At 42.9% G+C, this 12289-nt stretch overlaps 1 protein-coding gene across 8 annotated transcripts in view; it reads right to left on the bottom strand.

The window, feature by feature from the left end:
- Window positions 1-12289, bottom strand: part of ITPR1 (inositol 1,4,5-trisphosphate receptor type 1) — a 160876-nt gene that overhangs the window by 78282 nt on the left and 70305 nt on the right. For 7 of the 8 annotated variants that reach the window (XM_084530751.1, XM_084530747.1, XM_084530749.1 and 4 more), the window contains 9 exons: window positions 12017-12142; window positions 11459-11659; window positions 9700-9951; window positions 9050-9175; window positions 8207-8335; window positions 4354-4474; window positions 3535-3719; window positions 2698-2846; window positions 1646-1757 (listed from right to left, as the gene is read on the bottom strand). In XM_084530751.1, the coding sequence (XP_084386877.1) occupies window positions 1646-1757; window positions 2698-2846; window positions 3535-3719; window positions 4354-4474; window positions 8207-8335; window positions 9050-9175; window positions 9700-9951; window positions 11459-11659; window positions 12017-12142 (1401 nt within the window). Of the gene's footprint in view, window positions 1-1645; window positions 1758-2697; window positions 2847-3534; window positions 3720-4353; window positions 4475-5356; window positions 5384-8206; window positions 8336-9049; window positions 9176-9699; window positions 9952-11458; window positions 11660-12016; window positions 12143-12289 lie in introns of all 8 variants that reach the window. The other variant, XM_084530746.1, reaches the window with a different exon arrangement.

Below are 12289 nucleotides of genomic sequence, written 5' to 3' on the forward strand. Positions count from 1 at the left end.
AGGGGCTGAGGACTGCCTCAGGGCTTTGCAGGGAGAGGGCTGTGACTCAGAACAGGATGCTGCCTCTTCACAGAGAAGGACAACGCGTTGAAAACAAGCTGAAAGCTGCACTTGCTGCCCTTTCCTACCAATCCTGATCCCCTGCTCTTCCCACATATATATGCTTCTTTCTTACAGTTGATTAGTGCACTCTCCCAAAGTCAGTTTACTGGAAAATATGGAAAACTGTGCAAAGTGAGGAAAAGCCCTCGGTACAGCAGCAGGTCTAGGGCAAAGCAGCAGGAGGCAGGCTGGATCCCGGGCAGCCGCGAGGTGGTAGCAGCAGGTGGGAAGCGCAGTCCCTGACACATCAGGGAGCACAGCCCAGGCCATCCCTGCCCCGTGGGCATTTTCCTAGGAGTCTCCCGCTCACTCATGGCAGCGCTGCGTGCTCAGCTGGGTGTGCTTGGGCAGCAGCCCACACGCGCACCCACATGCAGGCTCCGTGCTCCATTTGCTCTCCCTCCTGCCAGCTCCTCCAGGTCCCTGCGCTCTGGCGTGCGAGTGCTTGCCTCCTGCTGAACTGGCAATGGAGAGCTACTTGCTGCTCCTACGGTCTCGTTTCCAGCTAAACCAGCCAAAGCAGAGGTTGTCTGTGACATCCCAGCTGGGCATTCACCCTCGTGGTGCTACGGCTTCCTCTGCCTTCACAGCTTCTCCTTCCCTCATGGCTGCAGCTGTAGCTACAGCTAAAAACAGTCACTATGACAAAGCTGTCTGAGCTCTACAGCTTTTGCCTTTCAGGACTGTGAATCTTGCACTATGCAACAACTTCAAACCCTACAGCAAGTGAGAATGGGACACGAGACGCCATCTGCTTCAGGCACAGGCTCCCAGCTGCAGCACACATCCTTCCACACCACTGCCTCCCCACAGACCCAGCTGCCAATTCTGAACTGTTCACGAGCACCTTCACTGGGAGGACATACTGTATGCCTCTTGCATGGCATGTTCATAACCTAAAGAGCTTTAAAAATGCAGGAGATGCTTTAGATTGGAATTTTGGGAATGGTTGTAGGAATGCCTAGATGCCCAAACATACCGGTGTAGACACTCTTCTGATTCAAATAGAGAATGAGAATAGGCTTGTACCTACAGAATGACATTCCTCTCACCTGACAAAGGAGTTGTGTGTGGGAAAGGGAAAGAAAAATACATGGGCGGCTGTACAGACAGTTTCCATCTATAACTCACAAGATGATGACTCAGATGTATACAAATTAAAATTAAACCACAAAATATCCTCTTATTGCAAGGTTATGTGACCCGATGAAGAGTCACCTAGACCTAGCAAACAGATAAGGAGGTTATATCCTTCGTAAAAATGTAACCAACTTTTATTTTTATTTTTTTACAGTGGCAGCAACCGCAAGAATTGAGTTAAACTTGCACATCTAAAGTACAAAAGCAACAGAAGCAAGCTTACCTTTCAAGTTATATTTGAAGTTGTTGACTAAAATTTTTTTGTTCCTGATTTGAACTTGTTCCTGATCCACAGAAATGCTTACACATACAAAACAGCTTGAAAGAGCCAGAATAATATTTTCCTTTACTGAATAATAAATACAGTGCTTAACACAGAACAATGAACTGTAAATTACATTACCTTTTCTCCATAGCCTCTATCTTTGGTCATCATTTCCCTGAGTGTTTGTAATACTTTAATACATAGTTTCTCCTCATTCTCCTCCAGCAGCTGTTTAGTATGCTTTATTAATCTGAAAATAAGCAATCAATCAGTTCATTTTAGTACTAATTCTAAAAATGGGATAAGATATGTGGCTCTCTTAATTAGTTTAAGCTGCAAACAAGTTTTTATTAAAACATAGTTCTGTCATGCCATTATACAACCATCTTGGGAATATTCTCTCAAGAGCAACATTTAGCCAGCTACTAGGACTCTGGGCTTTGGTGAAGCTGTGAAGAAAACTTGCAAAGTCCCTGGCAGGAGGATAGCTAGATAAAACCCATCTGCCTACAGGCAGAAAGAAATCGGAGGAAGGAGCAATGTAATTTAAGACTTGATGATCCTCCAGAACAAACACGAAGAAGAAAACCGTTCCACACGCTATTTTGTTAAAAACACACTGAGAGTTCGTGGATTGTGCAATTAGAAATCCACTCTGCCCGGCCTTTGTTACTCAGTTACCCAGCTTCCCTCAGCTCTGTGCACAATCCACCTCTTCGGGAGGTGATCTGAGAACCGGGATTCTGCTCTGAATTGCCCTCGACATGACCCTGTAATCTTTCCTTTCCCTTCACTCCAGATTTGGGCACAAAGTAGGTGATGCATGTGATAACAATTGATTTTGACATAGCTCCCCAGCATTAAGTGCTACAAGGACAAGTACCTCGCAAACATCATTAGGATTGAAGGCAGGGATCAGCTCCAAATTTTATACTAATTTATATTAGCGTTCATTACATTTGTTTCCTACAGCAAATAGAGATTTTTAAGCATTTGCTATGAGAGCATATCAATTTCCCCCACTCCAGTAGCTTCCCCCTACCAAAAGGAGAAATTGTATTTATCGTAGCATGAAATACCATGCTTTGTATAAAGCTGAACAAGGGCACAACTTTTTTTTTTGGGGGGGGAAAAAAAGAGCAAAATAAAACCAAAAACCTCCAAGAAGGTCAGACTTCAAGACAGCTTACTTGCAAATGAAACCTCCACTTTCACATTTCCTCCTTGCATCTGTGTTTTCTGGGAAGAGCAGTTCAGGTCTGTGAAGCACATCTACCAGTACTGATAACTCTGCTTGGACAAGAGGACGTAAGCGATCCTCTAAAGCTGATACGATGTCCTAGAACATAACCATACAGAGAGATTCAGCAAGCATTAAACACATAGAAGTTATATACAAATTAATTTCACAAGGTGCAGAAGAGTACGACCGTCCTGCCTGGATAGTTTGGCCATGTTTTATCATTTAATAGCCTTCTTTAAAGGGGAAGTCTTTTTTATGTTTAAATATTATTTTAAGCAGAAACAGCGTGGGAACACAACCATTTCAGCGAAATGACTCCAGCTGCAACTGTGTCAACAAGGAGCCAATCATCCATTTATTTCAAGCCATGCAGCAGCTCCCAGGCATGCCCGTGGCACCTTTTGCTGTACTGAGAGGGTGGGTGTACAAGGAGCAAAGCACTGGAGGGGTGTGGCTGTGACAGTGATAATGTTCTGTCTGACAGAAGTAATGTTTTATTTCAAACTAATGGTAGAACAAGAATGTTTCAAGTACCAGTAACTTCAAATACCGTCACTTCCTAGGACAATAAAACCTCTATGTTCATGTACCGTGGACATTCAATTACCTTTCTTGATTCAACGGCTTACATTTGATTTTACACACAGTATCACACTCAGCATCAGCTAACATTCACCATGAAGCTTTTGACTAATTCCCACTTAGTGTCTTTACTTAGTGAATTCCTCCTTTTGTGTAGATATGCAAGTGGTTATCAAAGGTGGAAGGGGTGCTGTGTAGTCACCTGTAATCTTTCAATTATGTTTCGATAATCCCTGGAGGCAGCAAGCACTGAATCTCTGCGGGCAGCATTCCTTGCAGTCATTCGCCAGTTCATTGCAGTCTTCTGTACAATATTATGAGATTTCAGGAAGAGATTGTTGACCTGACTGTCCAAGTCTACAGGAATTGCAATTGCTCGGCTTTTTGCTGCAACAAGCAAAAAAAAAATTAGTAAGAATTGATTCCTTTAGCCCATGTATTACAGGTAATGCAAGAACAAGACAAGCTCTACTCGCAATTCCTTCTACAATCTACCTCGTATGCATTTTAAACAACACAACGCTCAGTCAGTGTAATGGGTCAGACCTCTCTGTAGCATTATGTTTAAAGGCTTTCACACCTCTGATCAGTTTACTGTCTTCAAATTGTACGAGCAGGAATGCATCACACACATCTCACGTGTGTTAGCATGCACCTATCCAACAGATTTGGCCTCACATCCAGTGCAAATTATTCTCTTTGCTGCTAAAAGCGGAGCAAATTAGTGGGAGGAGTGATACAAAACTCCAGATGGACCATTTCCTGGTCACAGATCAACAGGATTGCAGAGTTCTGAGGTTAATCCAAGAAAGCACTTCAGGTTACAGTGACAACATTGCTCAATAACGACAGTGTACCAGCATAAGCCTGGCTTTGTAGTATGCCTTGGCACTGAATTAGTTGCAAGCGGCCCCAGCAGGAAGCAAGCTGAACTTTATTTTTGGAAGGGTGCCATGTAAGCAGCAAATACTGGATGGCCACATTTGCAGCATATTTAGATCTGATTACATGCATTTCTTACCTACATCTGAGAGCACCCGAATGCAGCTTTCCACCGATGCCTTCTGGCTTGGCATTAGCCAGTTGCAATGGTACACTCTGAACACCCCTTGTAGCAACTGAACGAACACAGGCTGCCGAGTCTAGAACACAAGGTTAGAGAAAAATCAAACTCATTGCATCATATTGGGATGTATCAGCATCAACCTGAGGTAACACCGGTTTCCAGCTCCAGCCCTGACTTTTTGCACAGCAGTCACTTCTAACTGGTCTGCATCCACTCGTTAGACAACTTCATGCTGTAGACAGCGTATCTACCACACAATCAGCAACTGAATGGAAAGGGTGGGAACGAGGGCTGGATGGGAAATATTAAATAGACAGCTTCTAAAGCATAGAGCTTTAGTAATTGAAGCCTGACTAAGCAAAGGAAATAAGCAGTAATCTTCACCTGTTTAATCAAGAGTTATCAGCAAACGTGGCATCGAGATTCTTCCCTTAGCGCTGACCAGCAGCTGACTCAATAGTCCACAGGTAAATGGGACTTTGCTCCTGGCCAAACACCAGCACAGCAACAGAGTTGAAAACTCATTGCAAATATTAGCCGGTATCTAATTTACTGAAGAAACCAGCTGTGCATTTGTTATTTTGGATATAGGTAGTAGTTAGTGGTAAATACTATGGCTGCTAGGGATCGGCCAAAATTCAGGCGTGGTTTTTAGCCCTGTACTTGCAAGGTGATCTCCCACTGCAGATAGGTCAGCTATTCCAGCACACACAAGTTCTATTCTTTTGTCTTTGCAACACTCCAACTACATTGACCAGAACTCCCTGTTTGGTTTTGTACAGCAATTAGTAGAATAATTCATTTATTTTACCTGTATTTTAAATATTTCAAATGACCCGAGATTGAGAAGGAATACCCACGTCCCTGTGCCTATTAGCTATTCCATGTTTCTATCAGCTAAGTGAACTACACCACAGTGCAAAGCCCACAAGACTGAAGAACACCAGTGAAAAAATACCTCTTTTATTCTGGTCAAGATTGATGTCTGTTTGCAAGAAAAAAGTGGAGTTAGAGGAAAACGCCAAATCTATTAGGTAATTAAATCCATTAAATTAATTCATTTAATAACACCATTATGAAACGTACAAAAGGAGAATCAAAATTCAAGAACCAAAAATTACTAAGAGGCAAATACCCATTATCCTTTCTAGAAATAAGCCAAACATCAAAAACATGGCAGACAGCAGCATTCTCCAAGGCACTGAAAATACCTGCACTTTTGGACTTCAGCCACTGACATAGTCCTTCCAGTTCATTTTTAAAGACATGTCAGTCTAAAAGGCTTCAAAGATGTTTCATTTGCTTAAACTAGGTCCATAAATCAAGTAAGAAATGTATTCCATGTCCCACATCTCTCTGACTACATTTGTGAAGGAAGGCCTCAGGCAGGAGCACCCTTAGGAGGCAAACAGGCTAAACAGTACTTCTTAAAGAGGAAAGTTTGGGGGCAGCTGTTCTTTGAAAAGACATATTTATGTTCTCCTAATTTTATATTATTTGAACTTTATGATAGATGTACAAGGTGTTCCCTGAACAAGCAAGGCTGGTCCTGACTCAAGGGAGGTACAATTTAAGTCCAACGAGCCATAACATGAAAGAGCATGAGACAAGAAGAGGCTCGCATGAGAAGAAACAAGATGACAAGGTGTAGCAGAAAGAACGGGGAGCGATTGAATCCAAAGGCAAAACAAAGTTGAATGGCAAAGGTCACTCCTGGAGACAGTGGCACATGATCAGGTAAAAGCAGCTGCAGGCAGCCCTGCAGGATCTCAGATGTGAGTGCAAAATCCCACCTGGAGGAGTTAGGTACACCCAGCAGGCAGTCCAAGGGGATGTACTCAGGTGGGAGAGTTCCTGGTTATGTGCAAGGGTCTTGACAGGCAGAAAAAGGTAGAGAAACAGAGCTTTTAACTTACAGAGGGAAAACGTAGGATAAGACAAAGACAGAGCAATCAACTGAGATGGTGAAGAAGAATTATTTCATCCTGTTAGAGGGAGAGAATGAGAAACTAAAGAAAACCCGTTGGCGTATAAAGTTAAGGGCTAAAATATGATGGTAAGGAAGTGTATTCAAATGTTGTACACTCAAAGATGACAATTAAGGGTATGACAGCAAGGTAACACAGTCCAGAGGGAAGAGTAGAAGGACAGAGCCCTGGGGGACAAGGCTAACCACTCATCTCAATTTCTCATTTTCTTCTGATGAAATTGTGACAAGCTATCACGAAAGCTGATACCACAGTAGTTGCTGACATTTTGAAAGTCATATGAAGAGCAGATCAACTGCTGGACTGCTCAGACTTGCACAAGTGAAGACAACCCTAATAAAGCTGCTCAGCCCAAACACAGCTGCTGCAGCCCTCTGTGCTCTCGCAGGCAAAGCGCACAGTTTGGCAGTTTAAGAGTATTTGAGTCAACCTCAAATGCTGCTCTGTTGCTTTCGATGCGACCATCTTCTTGCCTGAATAAGGAGGGCTAGGTCCTAGAGGCAGGCCTCTTGAATATAAAGCAGTTGGTTAGGTGAGGCTGGAAACTGGTCACCCAGACACAGGCTGGGTACGCATCCTGCCTCACAGAGGGCAGTGTCAGCGGGAGAAAAGAACGAGCACACTGCTAATACTGAGCAGAGAGACCTCTCCATCTGATAGAGTCATGCAGCATTTTTATGTACATTTTCCTGGAGGGCTGCAGTCACCCAGGCAGCACACCATGATCCAAAGGGTTCGCATAAGTTCCTTGATGAGGGACTGACACGGCAAATTGCCAGGTGCCCTTTATGGCTGCTTTTGGGAACCAGATGCTTCCTAACCTGCTGCCAGTTGCATTCAATTACAAACCTGGAGTCTGCACTTTGAACAACTGCCTTTGGCATGATGAAGCTGCATCAAGTTTCACCAATTACCATATTAAAACTTGATAGAACAGCCAGGCACCTGACCACTCCACCCACACTCCTCCCAAGAAGTTATTTATGAATAAAAGAATGATGTTATCATTGTGCTGCAATACAAATATTATGGCAATGTCCTGACACTGCTGTTCTGCTGTGGAAATCTGTCACTTCACGAATGTTCCAAGCTTCTCCTCCACACTTCCCAGATTTTTGTGCAAGATCAGAAGTTACTCAGCTTAATAGAACAAGAACTCTTGGATTGTATTTGTTGTTTTACTTTTTAAAGGAAATTAGAATCCGTTTATAAAAACATGCTGTCTTTGTACCCTCTGTAACGCAACACCCTCTACCCTACCTGGAAGGCTTGCCAGCAAAGTTGTTTTATTTTTATTTTCATTCTTCAAGGTGCTTAGGAGAACTCCTTCCTGCTGTGCAACTGCTTTAACACTGCTAGAGAGCTGGCATGCCCAAAGCAAAATTGTTTGCCCTCCTACACCTGCCCACATCACCTTCAGCTGTATTCAGATAACTGACAGCAAAGAGGGCCTGACCCCTCAGATATAACTGGAATACAAAACATGGTTAAAACCTTCATTGCCTTACATGCACTGTGATTTTCTCACCCTGAACCTAACAATGACATGTGGGCCTTTTGGAGAGAATTTCTACGTGGTCTCAATGGCAGTACAGAACTGAATTTACTGACGAAGCTGTGACAGCTTCCACAGAAAATGATTGTAATCTGATATACAAATCTTTCAATTTCTACAGCAAAGAAAACCACAAACATTTTGGTCACAAAGAATGCATTTGACCCACCACGTGCCTCTTTTTAACTGGTAATAGAACCAAAGTGGAATTAGCATCACTGCATTGACAATACATCTTCACTCTTGTGTCTCTACGTTTTCCTACCTGCAAAGTGGTGCTCTGATCAGAGAACGGGGAACTGAAGAAAGTGGTGACTATACTCATCACTATTTCTGTAACGTACTTCTCCAATATGGAGTCAGCATGCTTTCTGTCGCTGGTGTTGTTACAAGCCTGCAAGGTAATTCATTATTGGATCAGAAACAGTTCAACCAAGGTAGTCTAAGATGTGCTACAGACTGGAGTTTTTGATTTTCTATCAGCCTAGTCAGTGCAATTCCCTGTCACAACAATATTTATGATACTGCTATCTTTGTATTTCTAGCACATGCATAGGCAGAAGCTCAACGCTGTTATTGTTTTAACGAGTTTTAATGTGTTGGCATATAGCTTGTTTAAGAGGGAGGGGAAGAAAGAGTACCTTAGAGGAAAGAAACTGGTAGGGTCGGGAGGACTGAGGTGTAATGCTTTCGTATGGGGAAATACTTGGAATCCCAGGCAAAAAGCCACATGGACAAACAAATGCCAAGCTTGGAAAATATTTGTCCTGACCTGCCAAAAAAACATTGACTATTGCTCGGGAAGAAGTTAACTATCACAGCCAGAATAAGCAAGCCAGGTGGCAGAACAGAAAAAGGCATTAGACAAAGGAGCAGGGTGTGGGGCTTTTCTGATTTTTTTTAAAGGAAAATATTAATGCGTTCCATGGAATATGACTAATGAAATCCACAGGCACAAGGGAAGAGGCAAATATAAATATGAAGCAGCACAGCAGTTAGGGCACTTACTGTCTTGATGCAGCACTGCTATGTCTTATTTTTACTGCTATATACCAGATAGGTTAATTTAAACTTTCTGAATTCAGTTCCCAGATACAGAAATCATTACCCGACAGATGTCAACCAGGAAGTTCTCAAATAGCTTCCACATATGATTACTGGTGTAAATCTCTTTCATTTCTACTTCTGTGTCCACATAGCAATGATTCAAGAAGTTGATGTATGCAATTTTAACCTAAAAGTGGAGAAAAAAATACCATTAAAAAACTTGAATGGTATCATGAATGGATATAATGTCACATTAAAACTGCTATAAGTCATCTGCAGCTCAACTACTTCTTTTTATTTAAGCACTGGTGAAATTTAATGCCATGAATAGAAAGACACCATCCAATAAAAAACACTGGGATTACTGCAGACAAAATGTCAGCATAATATTCATTTCCAGTTCTGCAGAACCATCTGTTCAAGGTTAGCAGCATACTCCATAAACCTCTCTGCCTCTAGAACCCTATAAAAGAAGTACAGCATCACATCCCCATTTTCAGGGCAAGGAAACAAGTATGAAAGGATTAACTTAGCTATTTACTGGGGTTGTCTATGGCAAAACCAGGGAAGGAATGTAATTTCCCAACTCCCAGCTACTGCTCACCTGCCCCACCAGCTTTCCCAGGCAAGAGACTCAACATCACATCTCTCTCACCCGAAGTCAGTACATTTCAAATACATACAAGGCCAGTGCCGCCAAACAGCCCTCACCTCAGGTATGCAATCCTCGTGGGTTACTACCCTAACAATGTCATCCAGAGGAAGAAGGGAATTGCATTTTATTTCTGTGTAGACATTTTTGCCTTCCGTGCACACAGCGAGCAGTTCGACTAAGTGGATGTGGTACATCAGCGGGCTGTTTTCATCCATCCGATCTCTTTCTGATCTCATCATCTGCACCAAAGTCTGGAAGGAGGCCCTGTCATTGTAGAACACCAGGACGTCTTCCCCTGCATTCACCAGCTAACAAGAAAGAAAAACACCCCATTAGCAGATCAAAGCCTGGGCATCTCCCCACAGCATCCTCCCCCAGTCTGTGGGCTGACTGTCACAGTGAAAATCCCGATTTGCTATTCCTTGGAAACTTAAGAAGCGCAGCCACCAAGTCAGCTGGACATTCCTCTTGTGCTCTCCTTCATGGGGCAGATGGCTCAAGTATGACACTTTCTCGTAAAGAATTTACCACTTCTAAACTGCTGAAGAACTTCAAAGTCAGTCCAACTGACTGCCTAGACAGAAGTTTTGCCAAGAAGCTTGTGACTTTCCATTGTGCTTTTTTATTTCGTGTACATTGCCTCAGCTGACTTTTTCATACAGAGAGCTGTAGCCGCACCATTTTGTTCAGAGCAACGCCTCGGGGACATGCTGGATGGGAGGGCTGCAGGGCCCAGTACTTCCACCCTGCTGAACAAACATCAATTTTCCAGCGCTAGCAAGTGACATGTTAAGTCACACACGGAAGATTTCTACCAATTTCACATTTTAGATCTGGATGGCCAGATTTCCAGAGTAGCTCAGACCTCCTGTAACTCCACGAAGGAAATGACAGCAAGCAGGCTGACCCCTACTCAGGGGCTGAGCCTCTTAGCATGCAACTGTAGGATCAGAGATACCCTGCCACGTAGGGCTTGTGGCAATCAGCTAGATAAAATGCAGAAGGCAACCCCTTCTTCCTCAGCAGCTGCTGATCCCTGTTAAAGCTAAGTGCTGAGCATCTTCACAAACATAACTCCACGTTGGAAAGCTCACAGAACCACTTTTGAACTGAGCTACAAACTATGGAAGACCTCTGATCAGTCTAGTAAAACTGACACACACACAAGCCAGAGCTTGAGAAATCTGATCCTTGGGCTCCCCCTGCCGAGGAGGCCAATAAAAATGCCAGACATGCAAACAGACTGTCAAACTGATCACCTACAATATCCCACTTAAAGGGACTTATTTACCCTTTTATTACCTCTCCTATCCTGACATCCTTATTTCAGTTACCTACACACCTAAATTGCTGAAGACCCTCAGTCTTTTCCTCCTTCAGCACTTACCAAGACTTACATGTTCAGCTGTTTAAGATACAAAGAAATTCTCATCAAATTATTCTATTATCATGGTAAAATTTTCCTTCTCCATTAGAACATTGAAATTAAACTATTTTTCTTATTGCCAATTTTCCTGTGGAAAGGCAGCTTTCCTTCAAACCAAGCCTGCCTATATACTGCTTTGTAGAAGCCTGGAAAATAACTTGCAAATACCATTAGTAACTAACCACTCTTTATATCTGTAGGTGAAGAGCTCAGAACGCTTTTGGTCACAAGAAGTCTATGCTTTCTGGTAGCTGTATGCTCTTTTTGCATTGTGAGAGCTAACTGTCAGCTTCTTGGCAGTCCCAGAAGCGAGAGGATCAATTTGTCATTTTCACCAAATGGTATGTGAAAACTTCTGTTCAGACCTCGCAAATCTCTGCAGCTCTCACCTCAGCCATTACCATATCTTGGCATTTCTTAATGAATTTTCCTTCCGCCTTGACAATTGTCTGCAGGAACTTTATGTACTGAACGTTTCTGCCATGTGTTTCTATACAGTGGACAAAGTGCTGAACGACGCGTTCATTAATCTCACTGCAAAGCTGGAAGTTGTTCATGAAAATGTGCTGCATTGTCACTGCTTCCAGAATCTAATGAAGGGGATAAAACAAAGCAAGAAATTAGAAAGTAAACAAACCACCAAATCCACAGAGAGGTCAGGATGAAGTCAACACTCCTGCAGGGTTCAGGACTGAACCAAACATTTCTGAGGACCTAATATTTCAACACATTGGCTTGTATCTAAGGCTATTTTTTCAGTCCACTTCAGCCTCTTGAACTTTCTTCACTGAAATGGTCCTAAACAAAATTTCAAGGCTTTAGAAGGAAAATAAAACGTGACCCCTTCAACCAGTCTTGCATCAGAACAGGCCCAGAGGCAATCACCAAGGACAATCCATTCTCTTTTCTTGATGGAAAAAAAAATTATGGCATGAGGTTGTTCTTACCCCTGGGTTAAGAAACAGGTTTATGTGCTTGTGCAGCAACGCCTGGTTCTGTTGGTTCCCAGCACAAAAGTTCTGCAAAAACTCGTGTGCGAGCTTCATTATCTCCTGCATCCTCGTGTCTTCAGCCTGTGATTGCATGACAAATAAGATGGGGTTAAAAAGAATCTGAAGGTTCACTTTCAGGTGAGCACTAACTAGATGAGTCTCAGCTCCAGCTCTGCAAGAGAACTGTCACGTCTCCCTCACACTCCAAAGAAAAACAAACCTCCACCC

The sequence above is a fragment of the Aythya ferina genome (assembly GCF_964211825.1).
Source record: "Aythya ferina genome assembly, chromosome: 10".
Taxonomy (NCBI): domain Eukaryota; kingdom Metazoa; phylum Chordata; class Aves; order Anseriformes; family Anatidae; genus Aythya; species Aythya ferina.